The sequence below is a fragment of the Borostomias antarcticus genome (genome assembly GCF_949987555.1).
Source record: "Borostomias antarcticus genome assembly, chromosome: 5".
NCBI lineage: Eukaryota > Metazoa > Chordata > Actinopteri > Stomiiformes > Stomiidae > Borostomias > Borostomias antarcticus.
The window spans coordinates 17486172-17504538 of NC_140238.1; the positions used below are offsets into that span (position 1 = coordinate 17486172).

The 18367-nt window shown below is 49.9% G+C and overlaps 1 protein-coding gene across 1 annotated transcript in view; it reads left to right on the forward strand.

Moving 5' to 3' along the window:
- Positions 1-14277, forward strand: part of fgfr3 (fibroblast growth factor receptor 3) — a gene marked incomplete at both ends in the record, with an annotated part of 15122 nt that extends 845 nt beyond the window's left edge. Inside the window, 13 exons of the mRNA XM_084439157.1 lie at positions 3261-3384; positions 3559-3749; positions 6487-6631; positions 7711-7889; positions 9163-9308; positions 9473-9594; positions 9886-9996; positions 10211-10401; positions 10617-10739; positions 11748-11818; positions 13673-13810; positions 13909-14014; positions 14113-14277. Of these exons, the coding sequence (XP_084295283.1) occupies positions 3261-3384; positions 3559-3749; positions 6487-6631; positions 7711-7889; positions 9163-9308; positions 9473-9594; positions 9886-9996; positions 10211-10401; positions 10617-10739; positions 11748-11818; positions 13673-13810; positions 13909-14014; positions 14113-14277 (1812 nt within the window). The remainder of the gene's footprint in view (positions 1-3260; positions 3385-3558; positions 3750-6486; positions 6632-7710; positions 7890-9162; positions 9309-9472; positions 9595-9885; positions 9997-10210; positions 10402-10616; positions 10740-11747; positions 11819-13672; positions 13811-13908; positions 14015-14112) is intronic.
- Between the last annotated feature and the right edge of the window lie 4090 nt (positions 14278-18367).

Consider the following 18367-nt stretch of genomic DNA (forward strand, 5'->3'; position numbering starts at 1 on the left):
GGAGTTGACCCTGCCACCCCCCCCACAGGGCCCTGGGTGGCTCTGTGTGGTGTCCTGGTGACAGGCAGGCTGAAGGGGGGGCTGGCCCTGGCCTCTGACACCAACCTTTCATCCCCCCCCCCCCCCCCCTACACCCCAGGGGGCAGAGCCGAGGCCACTGTCGCTGCGCAGAGGCCGGGGGTGTCGGCCGGCCGACCCACCCTGTCACCTTCACCGCACATCTGCCCGGGAGGAGTCCATCCGTCTGGGGGGGGGGTCCTCTGGGTCCTGACAGCCTGACAATAGGACCATCCATAGTCTCCGTCCCCCCCCCTCCCCCCCCCCCCACATTCACCTCAATACCGCCCCCGCGCCCAATGACGAGATCATTCGATTCGACAGCCGTGACAATTCTGGCTGAATGTCACCGCGGTCTCGCCGACGCAGCATGCGACACAATTATTTGACGCTCCTTCCACACGCGCGGTGGAGGCGCGGCGAGGGCCCGGCGTCGGCGGGCCGCCGTGCGTCGCCAGGTGTGTGCTGCTGCTGCTTCGGCCTGTAAACCTCTCTGAAGCCCCGCCCCCGCTCGGCGCCGTTCAGCGAGGCGCCTCCGGACCCACGGATGAGCTCCGGACCCACGGATGAGCTCCGGACCCACGGATGAGCTCCGGACCCACGGATGAGCTCCGGATCCACGGATGAGCCTCGATGTGCTGATGCCTGCCGTCTGAATACATTATCTGGCTCGCAGATACCCTGAGTGAACGGACTCGATGGGCTGAGAATAATCTTAAGTGAAGATGCACGGTGCTTTCCTTTTTAATTCCCAGGGAGCCATTTTTCAGCTTGACGTGAGTGAATTCAAATCTCCCCGAGAAGTAGGCATCAGAAAGGATTTAGAAACAGAGTAGATGTTGGAGAGTCTGTATCAGTTGAAATGTCATCTGCATCTGGCAGTGAATTCCTAATCAGTCTTCTGAAATCCTCTGGCAGTCTTATTTAGACGACATTGTCATCACGCGTTCGCGTGCGTACGTCAAGACTCTCAGGATGCTGCACCACATTCCAGACACCAGCGGAACACACAGCCTCCTCCTGATTGGACGGCCGGGCTCTGGGGTCAAGGGTCACCTCTCTATTGAGCCGTCAGACGGAGGTGGAGAGAGATGGGCGTGTCTCCAGGCTATTGAGGCCTTCAGGCTTTGACAGCTAAAGCTGATGCTGTTGTCTGTCACCACATACGACGGAAGAGACCCCATTGTGCAAATGCTAAACTGTGGCAGCACAACCTAGACAAAAGTTGACAAAGTAATTATTGTTTGTTCCTTACCCTCAGTGGAGTTGCCAGTTGATTTTTCAATCTGTATTTTGACAGTTTTCGCAAGTCAAGCTCTTAGAGTGGGTTCAGGCTCTTACTGTTTAAACACTTGAAATCCTTACAAGTTCCGTGCGGATTTCAACACAGTTTTGGTTGTGGGTCTCAAGTGGGCTACATAGTTTTCCATCTTCAAAATCTGTGGAGTGTCTTAGGTGGGTTTTTGCAAATTCACATTTTTGATTGCTTGATTTATTGATCATATCCTCCATAGTTTAACCCCACAGTCATTGTGATTTATGATTTGCTTCAACATTTATGTATTTCACTCCATGGTCTTTCTGTGTCGTCTGTGCTGTACTTCCAGTAGAAGAGTGGCCTCCTCTCTGGTGAATTAAACGACCCTCAAAGCTAAACTCAGGCTATAGAACAACAAACCTGGAGAGCGGCAGATTGAACAGGCAGCCCACAGGGTCACTTATGCCTGTTTCCTCTCTCTATGGGTCAAATTAGACGGTAGCGTAGATGCCTGGCTCTGACACGGTCATAAATCCTGGTAACTGGCCCCGTTGGTTGTGACAAGGCCATTTTGTGTGAGCTGGAGGCCGAGGGAGCAGCTCTTTAAAAGGCAGCAGAGCTTCCTGCGTTTGTGGCCGGCCAGTCCCAGGCCAAGCAGAGCCTTCTCCACAGCCAAACCTTTCAAACCTTAAAGCCTCCCTTTGACTGTAAAGTAAGCTCCTTAATAATTTAATTCTGTTTGGAATCTGGCATGATTGGAGGAGATGGGATTATCACGTTGTGGGACTAAGGCTGTTGATTCCACAGGGAGGTTCAGCTGGGGTTAGGCAGCGAGTCAGAGCCTCTTAAACGGACCAGGCTGAGGAGATCCAGGGAATTTAAAAAGCATGTCACCAATCAGTACCTTTCAGCTATATGGCGAAGCGATGCCCGTGTGCTCGTACAAAGGGTCAGAATTTTCTCTTCCCTTGCTACTTTCGCTTCACATACACACACACACACACACACACACACACACACAGACAGACGCCAGCGTTACCACAGCACAAGGCGTCACTCATCTAACTTATGAGAGCAGCCATTGACTCCAGTTTGACTCTGTATGCGGGGGGCTTGAGTAGGGGGGGTGGAGACGGGGCGGAGACGGGTACAAAAACCATTTGCCAGCGTTCCGGGGCATGTGCTGAGCCTGGTCTATGTTACCATGCAACTGCAAAAAAACACAGAGACATAATATTTACACTGCTACATTATTTTCCACTTGGGCCTCCAAGAAAGAGAGTAAAAGAGAGCGAGACAGAAGGAGAGAGAGAGAGAGAGAGAGAAAGTGCGCGTTCTTCGTTCTCCACGGCAACATACATTATATGAATGACTGTCCGTTTACTCTGCGTAGGGGTTAAACGATTGTAAAAACATCAAGTGCTCTTAGTCTGCACATTTTCCAACGCAGGTGATGTGAAGTGTTCCGTCCTGAAGGGGCGTGATGACATCACTCACTCCCCTCCGTAATCCTGACCTCCACCGCAGAGCTCAGGTCCCGGCGGCGACAGTGTCCCGCCTCCTTCTCTACGGCGGCAAGACGGGGAGCGACACGCCTCCGCTCAGCGGTCAGATCCTCTCTGCTCCCTCACGTGGCGCTAACTGTCCTAGCTCCCCCGCTGCGATGTGTGCCAGTGGCCAGGGAACCGCCCGCTCTAGCGCAGGTGACCCCGCCCACACCAGGTGACCCCGCCCACGCCAGGTGCTCTCTCCTCCCGGCTCCCCTCAGGCTGAAACTGTAACCACACACCTGCCAACCTTCTCTCACCCTCCATCACACTCTCTCTCTCTCTCTCTCTCTCTCTCTCTCTCTCTCTCTCTCTCTCTCTCTCTCTTTCTCTCTTGGCCTGTGTAGACTGTGTGAAGCACACCTGTTCTAACCTGTCCCTCCCCCCCCCCTCTCCAGCTGCGGCACCAGCAGTGGAGTCTAGTGATGGAGAGCGCAGTCCCCTCAGACACGGGCAACTACACCTGCGTGGTGAAGAACAAGTACGGCAGCATCACCTACACCTACCAGCTGGACGTCCTGGGTAAGGAGCCCGCTGCATTCTGGGAAGACTGGATCACGGAGGGAGACGTGGAGGATAGAGAGAGAGAGAGAGAGAGAGAGAGAGAGAGAGAGAAAAAAAGGCTGTTCCACAACTGAGAATTCTCCCCTCTTCAATAAAGTATTTTTCCCACCTTCCTCCCTGACCCCCAATCAGAGCGCGCCCCTCACAGGCCCATCCTCCAGGCAGGCCTGCCAGCCAATCAGACGGTGGTGCTGGGCAGCGACGTGGAGTTCCACTGTAAGGTGTACAGCGACGCCCAGCCGCACATCCAGTGGCTGAAGCACATCGAGGTCAACGGCAGCCGGTTCGGCCCCGACGGAGTGCCATACGTCAACGTCCTCAAGGTGGGTGTGGCTGCGTCGTCCACCGGGCCAATAGGACCCGTCGGAACATACGCTCAGATTTTTCTTCTAACGTATATTAGGTATTATGTATTTGAAAGTCGTCGATATCATGAATACCATTTCAGCACTGGCCTTGGATGTTTTTGTCGATTGTTTTCTGTGAATGAGGACAGAGACCACAGATGAGGTTCTCCGTAGCCTGCCAGGCAGCTTAGAACGAAGCAGTCTAGAAAACATTCCACCGTCGGGACAACACCCTACCCACCCGCGCTTCAAAACCACCCTTTTATTTCAGCACCGAGGAAGACTCCCATCGACATAAAGAATGGTCTCGCTTTTTCATTTTGGTCTCTCTCTCTCTCTCTTTTTTTTCTCTAAGGCGAGGGAATAAAAGTAAACATCTGGTTTGGACTAAGTTAACTGCCGTGGTGGCGGCACGCAGGGAGAGAGAGACGGGCCTGTTAACCGCCTCGCTCGCTCTCATTCCCCTCAGATGTGCTGCGTCGCGCGGTTTGATGGAGGAGGCAGAAGAGAGAGAGAGAGAGAGAGAGAGTGGAGGGGGGGGGGGGGGTGGAGGGAAGAGGCACCCGAAAAAGCCATGGAAAAACTGAGCGGGATGGAGGAACGCGGGGAAGGGCAGAGTCAGCAGAGAGAGAGAGAAGAGAGAGAGAGAGAGAGAGAGAGAAAGAGAGAGAGCGTCGGGTGCCCAGACCGCGGCTCCACACTCTATTTTCGACTCCCACATAATTGAAACAGTATTTACTGGGATCTGGGATCTGTGTGCTCTGAGATTTTTTTTTCATGGCCCCACCACAGTTCATTCTGACATCCTGCGACATCTCATGTGTGGCATAGAAGCTAAGCAGAGGGGGAGGGGTGGGTCGAGGGGCCGGTGGAAAAAAAAAGTTTGGTGGGGATGTTTTCAAGAAATGTATGAATAACATTTTGATGAATGGAAATAATTAACTCTACGTGATTAGCTAAGTAGAAAGCATTCAGTGTGTCTGGTCCATGACTTGTTGAGAGTCAAGCCCAAGGTTTTAATTAACCAGCCATAAAAACATGCTATGTTTTTTCTGTGTTCCACATGCTTAATTATTTATCAACAGTTTTTTTCATCTGTATCACTCTCATGTATAATTTGTTTAGTGTTTGCGTATGCTCTGTGTGTGTGTGTGTGTGTATGTGTGTGTGTGTGTGTGTGTGTGTGTGTGTGTGTGTGTTTGTGTGTGTGTGTGTGCGTGTGTGTGTTTACTGTGATTTCTTTATGCCTTCTACAAGCAAATAGCGAGCGTCACTGTCCTTTTTTAATATCCTTTTTGCAGAACCTTGTCAGTAAGCGAACCGAAGCCCATGATAAGTTGACTCTGTACAATGTGACAAAGAAAGACGCCGGGAAATACTGGTGTCGAGCGTCTAATTTTGTAGGACAGTCAGAAAATGCCTTCTGGCTTAAAATCCACCAACCAGGTAAATCCCACGCTACCTACCAAAAGTCCAACCTCCTCTCCTATCTGTCCCACCCCCCCTGGGCTGTCCTCCTGTCCTGTCCTCCTCTGTGTGTCCCCTGGGTCTGGGGCTGGGTCTGGCGGGGACCAGGGCTCCTGTCTTCTTGGCTGAGTTAGGGCTGAAAGCCGGGGCCACACCGAGTTACTTAACATGCCTCATCCATTACCTCCCCAGTCTGTCTCCCTTTTGTCCTCCCCCACCAGATCAATAGAAAACACAATATCACGCCTCTAATTACGGCTGGGACTTCAAAAAGGCTGCCATCTCCCCCGCTGAGCGCACGCGTGCACACGCAAACAAACAAACACACACACAGGAGTATTGATTTCCCCGAGAGCACATTCTTCAGCCTTATTAATGTTTCTTTATATGAAAGCGTGCAGCTGAACCCCCTGATTGATGACTGTGGCTGGATGTCACTGTTCATTACCGAGCTGCGAGAAGGAGGCAGCGACGCTGCTGGCGTGCCCCTCCCTCCCTCCCCGCCCCTCCCCTCCCTCAACCGCCAGTCATACGCTGCAGAATGCCACAGCAATGACGCCCTTCCTCTGAACACATTTGCGGTGGAACGTGTCGGGGCTGTCCTCCCTCCCCCCCCGTCCCCCGTCCCGAGTGTCTCCCTCTCCAGACCCCCTGTCTCTGAGCCCAAAGAGTGACAGGCTGCAGAGCGCTCCGGAGAACGGGCCACGCCCCAGAAAGCCGTTATGAATCGGCGCTCCCGGGATTTCCAACCCCTGGCCATTAAAAAAATAAAAATGTAACATGAAGTGTGAGATCTGCAGCATGAGAGATCTGCAGCAGTAACGTAGTTCGCCTAGCGTGTCAGCGTAAGAACTCTCACGGGTCTGGCGTTGAGACTACCCCGTCCCCAACCTCAAACCCCTCAACCCCGCCCCCAGTCCTCGCTTGGGTGGCCTTGGTGGCGGCCTGGCTCTGGTGAAGGGACCTCTTTGCTTGGGTGTGTCAGGTTTTCAGGTGGTGGTTATCGTCGTCTCGGTGACGAGGGTGGAGGGGGGGCGGGGGGGGGCGCTGCGCGGAGGGTCCTTCACCCCGCCTCCTCCTCTCTCCTCCCTCGTCTGGTGACTTCCTGGCTGGGGCTTCTCCTGTGGGACGTTTGGTGTTGGGATTTCCTCTTGGATCTTTGGCTTTATGAAATCTCTCTCTGTCTTTTCTCTCTCTCTCTCTCTCTCTCTCTCCCTCTTTTCTCTCTCCCTCTCTCCCTTTGCAGACGGCTGGTATTAACACCACTGATAAGGAGCTAGAGATTCTCTTCCTGACCAATGTGTCTCTGGAGGATGCGGGAGAATACACTTGTCTAGCGGGGAACTCTATTGGGTTTACGCACCACTCTGCTTGGCTGACGGTGCTTACAGGTATATGTTCTCTCTCTTCCTGGGTCTGTCTGTCTGTCTGCTGGTTCTCTGCTCTCCTCTAGGTACTAGCCGTTCAATTGCATTTGACTGTCAATCAAACATGTTGCACCGTTTCTTTAATTAGGAATGTGTTGAAACCATGCATAAATCTTCAGCCGTACTGGTGTGAAAATTACTGGCTTCATGTGATTACATAATTCTGAATTACTGTGAATTACAACAGTTTGTTACCTCATTAGTGCCCTTCATTTGTAAGGGGAGGTATGTAATCAGGCCTCACAAGAAAGTTGTATTTTTAATCAGAGTTAATCTGTGGTACCTTCAGGCTACAGAGCAGTTTAAGGTGTGTGTGTGAGGAGTTCAACACAGTAATCACCACTCCGGAGAGAGAGGTATAGCGCCTCTTTGGTAGGGGAATGTGGAAATACTGTAGTTAATTACATTACTGAAGATTTGTCAAAACACATGCAGTATATTGTGGTTGGAACTCAAATTTGAGGTTTCTGATCACTGTTGTAAACTGTTTGTCATGGTTTCAATGAACAAATCCAGCTTTTTAACTGATTAAAGATGATATAGATAACATTTTTATGTAGACAAATCAACAATAACAAAAAACATCCACAGAGCTTTTAGAAAGGTGCAGAATAAAAGTGTTGCTTTTCCCCCCAAAAAAATATTGGTTATGATTTATTTTATTTTATTGACAGGTCCTAAATTAATTATGTGTTTATCTTTGTGCTTTCTGACACGTCTGAGACTTGGTTCCCACCTCTAACCAGGCTTGTGACCCAGTAGTATCACGACGTTAGGTTAGACGGGGTAACCCCGTGTAACAACGGGGTATCAGGAGCAATCAGGAATCAGAATGCTATTGGCTCATAAGCCTCATTAAGAGTATTTTTTCTTTTATGATTAATCTGCATAAAAACGTTATCTATATCACCTTTCAAAGCGAATTAAAAAACATGATTCAAACTTTGCCAAACTTGGTAAGCGGTGTGTCTATTCGTGGGCCACCTCTGTTGGCTGTGAGGATGGACTGACGTTTGCTCCTCTCTCCCTGCGCACCCCGGTAGACATGGAAGGCGCCGACAAGGAGGACGACTACGCAGACATCCTGATCTACGTGACGGGCTGCGTGCTCTTCATCCTCGCCGTGGTCATCGTCATCCTCTGCCGTATGAGGATGACTACCCAGAAGACCCTGCCCACCCCGCCTGTTCAAAAACTCTCCAAGTTCCCCCTCAAAAGACAGGTAACAGAAAGTAGATACAAGATTCGTTGAAAACTCGACCTTTTTCTCACTCTTCTCCTGTCCATATGCTACCAAACATTCTAGATCAATGTAATAATTATTATTTCAGTGGCTTCAGTACAACTTGTTCATTGGGGCCTGTGTTAGTCAGTTGTGTCCAAGTGGATCTCGGTGTAGCCAGGGCTGGAAGGCACGGTGACATGTGTTCACATTTATCTTGGAGCAGATTCAGGGGGGGATATTTATGCCCTGCTGTGACTGTCAGTGTTAGTGTTGGATTTCACTCTCTGCGTAACACACTCGCCCGTCAACTGTTTGGGGCGAAATGTGAAGTGGAGCAGCTGCACGTCGACGGAGATGGGCCCGGGGCTCGGAGAGCGCCGCGTTTGTCACGCCGACCCGCTCCAAGCTGCACGCTCGTATGACGCACGGCGTGGCATCGAGCCTCTTCCCTCTCTGCTTTTGTTCTTCTGTCAGAATGAATGTTTTTGCCCCTCGTCCTTGATGTTAGTCCAGAGTTAACATGTCCTACCTTTTTTACATCGAGGTACACGTTTGTTATGCTAATCTCATCGTGCCTTTTGTAGGTTCTCATGCCTCTGACTCAGTCTAGCATAAAAGCTGATGGCGTGGTATGTCATATCATCATACTTTCAGCCCTTTGAAATCGTGGCCAGGGATTTTCTTTCCCAGCAGTTGAGAAGCTGGGGGGTGGGGGGGTAGGGTGTGGTGGGGGTGGCTATCAGGTAAGCGGACATGTTTGTTTCCAGAGCATCCTGGAGGGATGGAGGTGGGAGACACGTTGACAATAACATTCATCAAGCCCGGCTGGCCCATCAGCCTCGGGCAGACTGACAAATGGGGGCGGAGATGTGGAGCCCAGGGGCCTGGCGGGAGCTACAGTTGTGGAAATGGACCTCGCTGATCGATAGACACATCTTCTCAACCTACCACACACTAGCCCCACCACCTGTCTCCTTCTCCATTTGTCTTTGTTAGCGGGTCCGACCGCCTGCTCCCAGCTATGGACCGGCTCACTAGAAAAGAAAATCGACCGGTGTTGTGAGAAACATCAGTCAGTTTTTCATGGGATTTTTATGGCTGTGAAAAGAACTAGACAGTATATTCTTTATTAATAGCATCCTGTCTGTTGTCTCTCTCTCTCTCTCTTTCTCTCTCTCTGTCTCCCTCTCTTTCTCTGCGAGTTCTCTTTCTACTCTATCACCCTGGCCTATTCAGAGACTATAACAGTCTGTCTTTTGCACCCAAGCAGGTGTCCTTGGAGTCCAACTCCTCCATGAATTCCAACACCCCATTGGTCAGGATCGCCCGCCTGTCATCCAGCGACGGGCCAATGCTGGCCAACGTCTCAGAACTGGAACTTCCTTCCGACCCCAAATGGGAGTTCTCTCGAACGAGGTGAGACAGGACGAGTCTTACCAACAAATCTGCAATCATTTACAATCATCGGATAATCACATCAGAAAGAACGAAGAAGTACTTGAATGAATGGCGTTACTGTATAGAAGCATATCCAGTATGGGTGTGTTCTGTCCCTTACGTGGCATTGTCCTGTGTTTCAGACTGACCCTGGGGAAACCACTGGGAGAGGGTTGCTTCGGTCAGGTGGTCATGGCGGAGGCCATTGGGATCGACAAAGAGAAACCCAACAAACCGCTCACTGTTGCTGTGAAAATGCTGAAAGGTTTGTCTGAATACCTCCGACGCTTGGCCTTGGACATATGTCTGCCGAGAAGAACATGGCTGCCAATAATGATGTTTTTGTACTCATCATAAGGGTGCTTGAATGCCAAGGCCACTGTCAGCACTTTTTCTCATGTTTCTCTCTCTCTTTCTCACTCTGTCTCTCTCTCGCGCTCTCTTTCTCTATCTCTGTCTCTATCTCTCATTTTCTCTCTCCCTCTGTCTCTCTCTCTCTCCCTCTGTCTCTCTCACTCTCTCTCTTTCTCTCTCTCTCTCTTTCTCTACACCTCAGACGATGCCACCGACAAAGACTTGTCAGACCTGGTGTCTGAGATGGAAATGATGAAGATGATTGGAAAACACAAAAACATTATCAACCTACTGGGAGCGTGCACACAGGAGGGTGAGTTCACATATAGGTCAACAGTACATCCACTGATAAGCTACCACATATGAAGCTCATCATCGTGTTTTATCCAAAACCTAAGGAATGCGAATGTTACTTGATTAATATTAAAGAGTATCTGTATAAATGATCATTTATTTCCAATTGTCTGAGAGTGGTGAGATACAACATGGACCTGAGGTTGTGTGGTTGATGGTGTCGTACCTCGCAGGGCCCCTGTACGTGCTGGTGGAGTACGCCTCCAAAGGCAACTTGCGGGAGTACCTGAGGGCCCGCCGGCCCCCGGGCATGGACTACTCCTTCGACACCTGTAAGATCCCTGACGAGCAGCTCACCTTCAAAGACCTGGTGTCCTGTGCCTACCAGGTGGCCCGAGGCATGGAGTACCTGGCCTCACAGAAGGTGGGCAGCGCCCTGAGCCCGGGACGGGGGTTTCAGCGAAGCGGGCTGGGGGCCAAGCGGCCATTTTTATAGGCTTCACATGGATAACAGGAAACCCAATAGGGCGGTAGGAAATTGAAAGCAGCACAGTGTTAACTGTTATGGTCTGTGTGTGCTGTTGTGGTCTGTGTGTGTGGTGACGCATGTTTGATGGACGTGTGTCCCATCTCCCTTAGTGTATCCACAGAGACCTGGCAGCCAGGAACGTCCTCGTGACCGAGGACAACGTCATGAAGATCGCCGATTTCGGCCTGGCCAGAGACGTGCACAACATAGACTACTATAAAAAGACGACAAACGTGAGTGGGACACGACGTGCACCTCAGTGTTCTGCCACGCTGCAAATCATATCCATAGACGACCTCATGGACACATTCTCACACTCAGGGCTGAGGTGTTGGTCTAGAGCGGGCAGGACAGAGGGTAGGACAGAGGGTAGGACAGCGGGTAGGACAGAGGGTAGGACAGCGGGTAGGACAGCGGGCAGGACAGAGGGTAGGACAGCGGGTAGGACAGCGGGCAGGACAGCGGGCATGACAGCGGGTAGGACAGCGGGCAGGACAGCGGGTAGGACAGCGGGTAGGACAGCGGGCAGGACAGCGGGCAGGACAGCGGGTAGGACAGCGGGCAGGACAGCGGGCATGACAGCGGGTAGGACAGCGGGCAGGACAGCGGGTAGGACAGCGGGTAGGACAGCGGGCAGGACAGCGGGTAGGACAGCGGGCAGGACAGCGGGCAGGACAGAGGGTAGGACAGCGGGTAGGACAGCGGGCAGGACAGAGGGTAGGACAGCGGGTAGGACAGAGGGTAGGACAGCGGGCAGGACAGCGGGCAGGACAGCGGGCAGGACAGCGGGCAGGACAGCGGGTAGGACAGCGGGTAGGACAGCGGGCAGGACAGCGGGCAGGACAGCGGGCAGGACAGCGGGTAGAACAGCGGGTAGGACAGCGGGTAGGACAGCGGGCAGGACAGCGGGCAGGACAGCGGGCAGGACAGCGGGCAGGACAGAGGGTAGGACAGCGGGCAGGACAGCGGGCAGGACAGCGGGCAGGACAGCGGACAGGACAGCGGGTAGGACAGCGGGCAGGACAGAGGGTAGGACAGCGGGCAGGACAGAGGGTAGGACAGCGGGTAGGACAGCGGGTAGGACAGCGGGCAGGACAGCGGGTACAGTACAGTGGAGACGCTTCTCCTCGATGTGGACGCAGTGATGGGCCGGCCACGAAAACATCCCAGGGTGGGCAGTGGGGGGGGTTGCAGAACGGTCCTGCTGACACTGCGCTTCTGTTGTTCCTCTGTTGTTGCAGGGTCGTCTGCCCGTGAAATGGATGGCTCCGGAGGCCCTGTTTGACCGGGTCTACACGCACCAGAGCGACGTGTGAGTTTGCGCAACCCGGCCCGCCTTGCATGCCACTCCTTCACTCATGTGGAGAGAGCAAACGCGCCGGAGGCGGGGTCCGGGGCGTCCAAACGCGTCCGCCACGTAGCACGGCGTTAGCCTCAGACTCAATGTCCCGCGTGTGAATATGGATTCACGGCGTTCCACCGGCGTTTCCCACCCCTGGCATCTTCGCCGCCCGCTCGTCCCAGGCCCCTTGTACGGCAGCCAGCGCCACATTCCAGCGAGTGCTTGTTGCTTTAATCTTCCTCCAGAGAGAGGGAGACATGGCACACCGCCGCTGCCTCTTAACTTTGTTTTATCAGTATAAATCCACACATCATTGTAATTCCCTATCTGCCTCCCCCGGGGCCATTTTCAGGATAATTTCAAAGGCTGGGCAAAGCGGTGACCCCAAAGCGGGGCTCCTCACGGCTGCTAGGTCTCTCTTAATCTCTCCCGTGTTGACTGGTGATCAAGGAGGAGGAGGAGGAGGAGGAGGAGAGGGGTGCGAGGGCCGAGGGGGTCACAAAGTCAGCCTGTACCCGGCGGGTCGGGCCTGGGGTCATCAGGGCGGCTCCGCCCTCGCCCCCTTCCCGGGGCCAGACTCGCTGTCCCCAGCGGACCCGTCCAAGTCAAACACAGGCCCTGTCAACACTGGCTCCCTCTCCCTGTGATTACAGTAGGCTGGGAGAGGGCCGGGCAGAGAATCGGCCTGCTGTTATTTCAGCAGGTCCGGATTACAGTATTAGCCTTTTTATACAGTAGTCAGTCACACTCTGGCCAGTTTACACTCACGCCCATGGGAGGGGGGGGGGTGAGAACATTGTCTGCAGAGATCATTTGACCGCGTTAGTGCGCACACATTATTTTTGGACAGTCAGAAAATGTCAAGCATCTCCCACTGTAGTGTTATGAAACAGTAGTACCAGACAGAACTCGGGCAACTAGCAGAATTCGTTTGGACGAGGATTTTTTCCATGTTTTTTTTCCAGCGCACTAGTGTGAATAAAGAGATTCTCCATGATGTAAATCTAACCAATAAATTATGCCAAGATATCCTTAACTTTCTACTCTAAAATAACTTTGTAAGCCATCATTGCAAAAAACATTTTAAAAGTTAGGGTTAGGGTTGTCCTCATTGCTGCATCAGTCTAAGTGGTTCGCTGGCTGTGAATATTGATTATTTTGGGACAGCTTTTGAATATAAATCCCGTACTGTATGATGTGTATTTGGCTCTGTGGCTGGAGTGTTTCTGGTGATTCTAGTGGTGTTCATATTTGGGAGGAGGGGGTTGTGACTCACGGACATGCTGTATTTATCTCCACCTCACAGTGATAATGAGCATCTACTGAGTGTGTGTGTGTGTGTGTGTGTGTGTGTGTGTGTGTGTGTGTGTGTGTATATATGTGTGTGTGTGTGTGTGTGTGTGTGTGTGTGTGTGTGTGTGTGTGTGTGTGTGTAGCTCCTGTTTTCGGCCTCTGGAGCGGGGTATGGATAATTAGATTAGTCCCGCTGAGCGGTGGAGGAGGGAGGAGGGGCTGGATTGTGGACAGCCAAACAATAGAAGGCCGGCTTAATAGACTGGCCCCTTTTCTGATTATATACACTCACTTTAGCTGCTGAGCAGGAATCACAAACACCCACTTGAAAATGTGCTACTGGGGAGACAGGAAAACCACATGTTGTTGTTGTTGTTGTTGTATAGTACATGTTGTTGTATAGTACAGTGTCTGAAGCGTTGTCTTGTTGTGTTGCCGTAAGACGGCAGCTGACCTACCATGTCTGCATCGAGTAAAGAACCGTTTGACACCTGACTCCCCCCCCCCCCCCCCATTCTCTGGTGTGGCCAGGTGGTCCTACGGCGTGCTGCTGTGGGAGATCTTCACCCTGGGGGGCTCCCCCTACCCCGGCATCCCCGTGGAGGAGCTCTTCAAGCTGCTGAAGGAGGGGCATCGCATGGACAAGCCCGCCAACTGTACTCATGAGCTGTACGTCCAATCCGCACCGGATATCCCCACATATTTGATTTAGGTTTGAGTAACAGTGAGCAGTCATGGTGAATGCTCCGCCCCCTCTGCCGCTGCAGGTACATGATCATGAGGGAGTGTTGGCACGCCGTTCCCTCCCAGAGACCCACCTTCCGACAGCTGGTGGAGGACCATGACAGGGTCCTGTCTATGACCTCCACAGACGTAAGTGGCAGCCAGCTCCCTACCCACCTATCCTCCACCCCCCCCCCCCCCCCCCCCGTTCACCTGTTAAAATGGCTCCATGGTGTTTTGTTTAACAGGAGTATCTGGACCTGTCCGTTCCCTTCGAGCAGTACTCCCCCACCTGCCAGGACTCCAACAGCACCTGTTCGTCAGGGGACGACTCTGTGTTCGCCCACGACCCCCTCCCTGACGAGCCATGTCTTCCCAAACAGCACCAGACTAATGGGGTGATCAGGACATAGACCCAGAGGGAATCAACCCCCCCACACCCATCCCAGAGTGACTCCTCAGCTCTCAGTGACGTCCTGCGACCTGCTCAAGATATGGGGGGGACAATATGGCATGCAATACTACCAGACGGCTTCAGCGTCTTCCTCATGTTCCAGCTCTTTTCGTTGAAGGATGGATTATTTTTTTTCCGTTTGAATCACATTTTCCTTCAAAATGAACAAATCTATATTTTTGTACTTGGCCAGTCTTTTGTTATTGACAGAACGTAGGGTCAAACCATTCCGTGCCTACAGGGAAGCTCCTCAGACTGAAGGGCGCTGGACTGGAAGAGGACAAGGGGCATTGGAACAGTTCTTTTTACAAAGTTGTAACATACCAGCAGAGCCAGAAACAAAATGACGAAATGAGTTCTTCCGATGACACCTTGCTCTTTACCACAAGAACCCTCTGTAGAAGTGGAACCGGCAGTTGGATCATCTCAACTCTTACACCAGACAGAAACATTCATGTACAGAATGAATGATCACATGAATATGAGTGAATTAACAAAGGAAACCATAAAGAGAATCCCAAGTCGTGGGAGATCATACTTCAATGTTTCATAGTTCAATGTTTCAGTCAAGGTCATTAAGTGAAAGCTTTGGGGGTTTAATATGTATCTAAAAAGTTTTTTATTGTAAATATATAAATCCAAATATGTATAATATTGCTGTCAACAGCCATGTACTTAAAAGAAAAAAAAATACATTTTCTAAAATATTGTTTTAGAATCAAAGCATCGCAATCTAGAATACACTGTCTTGATCATGTAAACATTTAATCATTTAAAGTGATACAAAAGGTTTATTTTATTGATTAACATGTATATTTGTAAAGATATTTATAGACTTAACATGTGGTTCTTAAGTTTGAGAAATCCAGTTTAGAATTTTAGTACTGTAAGCAAATATTTTTATTTCAATTTTGTAACTTATTTTACAACAGAAATTTTCACAACTGGCAGATTTGACTTCTCTGGTTTTTGATCCATCTTTTTGTTTACAGTAAAAAGAATGTATGAAAACTTCAAAGATGATTTAGATGATGGTGTATGTGAAGGTTGTGTAAGCATGTGATTACCAGAGCAGCACTCTTTAGCTGAAACTGAGATGTAAATCAAGAGAGTAAAAAAGATGTGATTGAGTGTTTACCATGGTTGAAAAGTTGACCTTTGCAATATCAAAGCAATGATTAACTCTTGCTGGGCAAGAAAAAGCATCCTGTATGCACCAAGAGTTCTATATACACCCAAGATCGTTTAGTTACACTGAAGCACGCAAGGACATAATTATCAGTTATCAATTACATCCATTAGATGTCATCATTAACAGCTTGGTTACCAAATTTCAAACATGACATGAAATATTTCTTCAACACTTAGATGGATAAGATTGCCAACATTGGCACCTCACATATTATTCCAACACGTGGTCTTGTGTGCTGTCATGTATCTGAATCGTCTGCCCAGAAGATCAAGATTTATCGCTGCTCTTTAGTGCTAATATGAAGGCATGCTATGTGGTTCAACAATAACAAAGCAGGTAACTGTTGCTATAACAGTGACTATGAATCGTGTATTATGTATGTATGTCTGTAAGTCATGGATGTACAACCGTAGTGGAAGATTTTTAAATGCAAAATGTAAAAGTGCAAAATTCTGAAGCTTAGTTTGTCAAGAAAGTGCCAAATTAGTCTCAATTCTATTTCATCTTATTCTTGAGATCTCAGAAGCGAATCCTGCACTGTCATGGAGAATATCGGCAGAGACGCGTTGTGGCTTGATGTGCAGGAAAGAATTATGAGATTGCCAAATACCCCATATGCAGTTGTCTCTTCAGCTGAGCCCAAATGGCAAGGGTTTAAATGTATACAGAGTCTATATTTAGCTTAAGTCACAAAAGGGAAAGTGATGTTCAAGTGGCAGTGAAGGGTACAGTAATATGATCCACTTGCTGCTAGAAAAGAAGCCTAATGCTAAAGCTAAGCCAGAATGCAATTTGTTGTAATTGCAATGTATTTGTTTTTCTATTCTACAGTATCGTTTTCGGCCCTATTCTATTAAGTGCCTGGAATCATTGAGAGAAAAAAGGGGATTAATTGATTAAGTTTGATTGCATTTGAATGTATGATTACAAAAATAACCAGTAGTTGCAAAAGCAGGTCAATTTAGTGAGTCCTGAGATTATTTTAGTGAACAAGATGGACTAATGGCACTTCTCTAGTGATGGATGGATCCAGTGCTCATGATGTTTTCTTATTTATTCTTCCAAGCTGGGTAAAAGCTTTCCCTATGGTGAGAGTACTTTACTCAAATCTGCTTTTGTTGTTTTCATGAAGAGCCAGCCGTAGATTAGTAGAGTAGTCCTTTATTAGTTATATATGTGTGTGTGTGGGGCCTCTGGTCTCACAGCGGGTAAAATTGAGACTTGTAGAGAGTTTAGTTGTCTTCCTATCTTTTGGTTTTACCCCTCTGGCCTTCGTGTGCCCAGTTTAGCTCCTTCCTCTGCTACTGATGATGGCCTCTGCAGATGAGAGTCCCTTCGCGTGGAACGGAACAGGTCAGGAAGGGACTCACTGTCTGAGTGGATCTGTCACCCTGCTGTCTCAGCTCGGACACCTTATTTATTGTGTTTCTATTTAACAAACTGAAATCAGGATTGAAGAGGAGTCAGGTTTATCCTGGTTCATCAAAGGTCCTGGTCATCTGAGATACAGTAAGCCTATTCTTCGTCTCTGGAAAGTTAGCAAAACATTTTTCTCCTGTTTATCATCAGGTCACATGGTTTTGTCTGTTCTTTTCCTGTTCATTTTCATAGTGCCATGCAATTCTAACCAGATGAGATATTATAAATTAATTTATAGTTTGACATGTCTGAAATTGTTTATGTACAGTAGATTTTATGTAGTTGTGTGACTTATTTTGTAAGAATCATAGAAAGGAAATCCTTTTTCTTTACAGTATTTTCTTACAAACTACTCAAATAATTTGCATTCCACATAGGGGTTTCCAACAATTGAAGAACTCAACCATATTCTGTATGTGAGAACATGTTTTCATGGAATTAATTTAGCTACCAATATAATTTATTTTTTCCTCTGTATTCCTGTCTTTAACATAAATGTAGAGCAGGGTAACTAATCATTTGGTTAAAGTGCTTTTTTTTTGTAATTTCATGACTTTTTTGTGTCACCTTCCTGATGACTCCTCTGTAACATTCCTCCACAGAACTCCTTGGGCGACCACTCCCGCAAAGGGACAAAACTCCTTATTTTCATATCTCTCTGTGCCTGACAATGCTGTCAAAGTTTTTCAATAAACATGTTACAAAAGTATTCCATGTCACGGTTTTATTTCTTTCCACACATGCATTTAGTGTAGATTTGAAAATCTCCATTGCTACCCTATTGTTTCAGTGTGTTAATTAAACTCCCTGGTGCAGATGATCTGAACTGATAACCGAGGCTCAACGGCCTCGCATCACTTCACCTCCTAAAACAGCACGCCGCTCCGGTCCCTGCTAATCCTGCCATCCAGAGAACAAATGGCCCTCTCTGAGCGTCTGAGCAGCTCCTTCGCTGTGGAACGTGGCTCGGTGCGGAGAGGGGGGCGAGCCCTCTCCTGACGCCTCTCTGGCTGCCTGATGACGGTGTGGGCGCGGGGTTGTCAGGGCGGCTTGTATGTTTTGGGGAGCCAGCGGGCTGATGGTGTGGGAGCTGGCTGGTCGGGGTGGGTTGTATGTTTTGGGGCAGCAGCCCCCCTGGCGTCTGGACGGTGACAGAGAGAGGCCCCTGTGTTCGGGCCCTTGGCCCCCGGCCCGTCTGAAGTGCGTCCTGACGGGAACATCCTGCCCCTCAGTGGAACTTCCTCGGCCGGCTGAAGTGGCCTATTCACGGAGGTCTTGTGAGGGGGGCTTGTTTTCGCTGCTAAATGAATGTTTCTGTTTCGAAAGGTGTTTGCGCTTGTGGAGGCTTTCCATGCCCCCTCCACCTCCCCCCACTGCCCTCTCTCCTCCCCATCCCCATCATGCCCCATGCCTCTCCCTCTCTGACCCCTCCCCCATC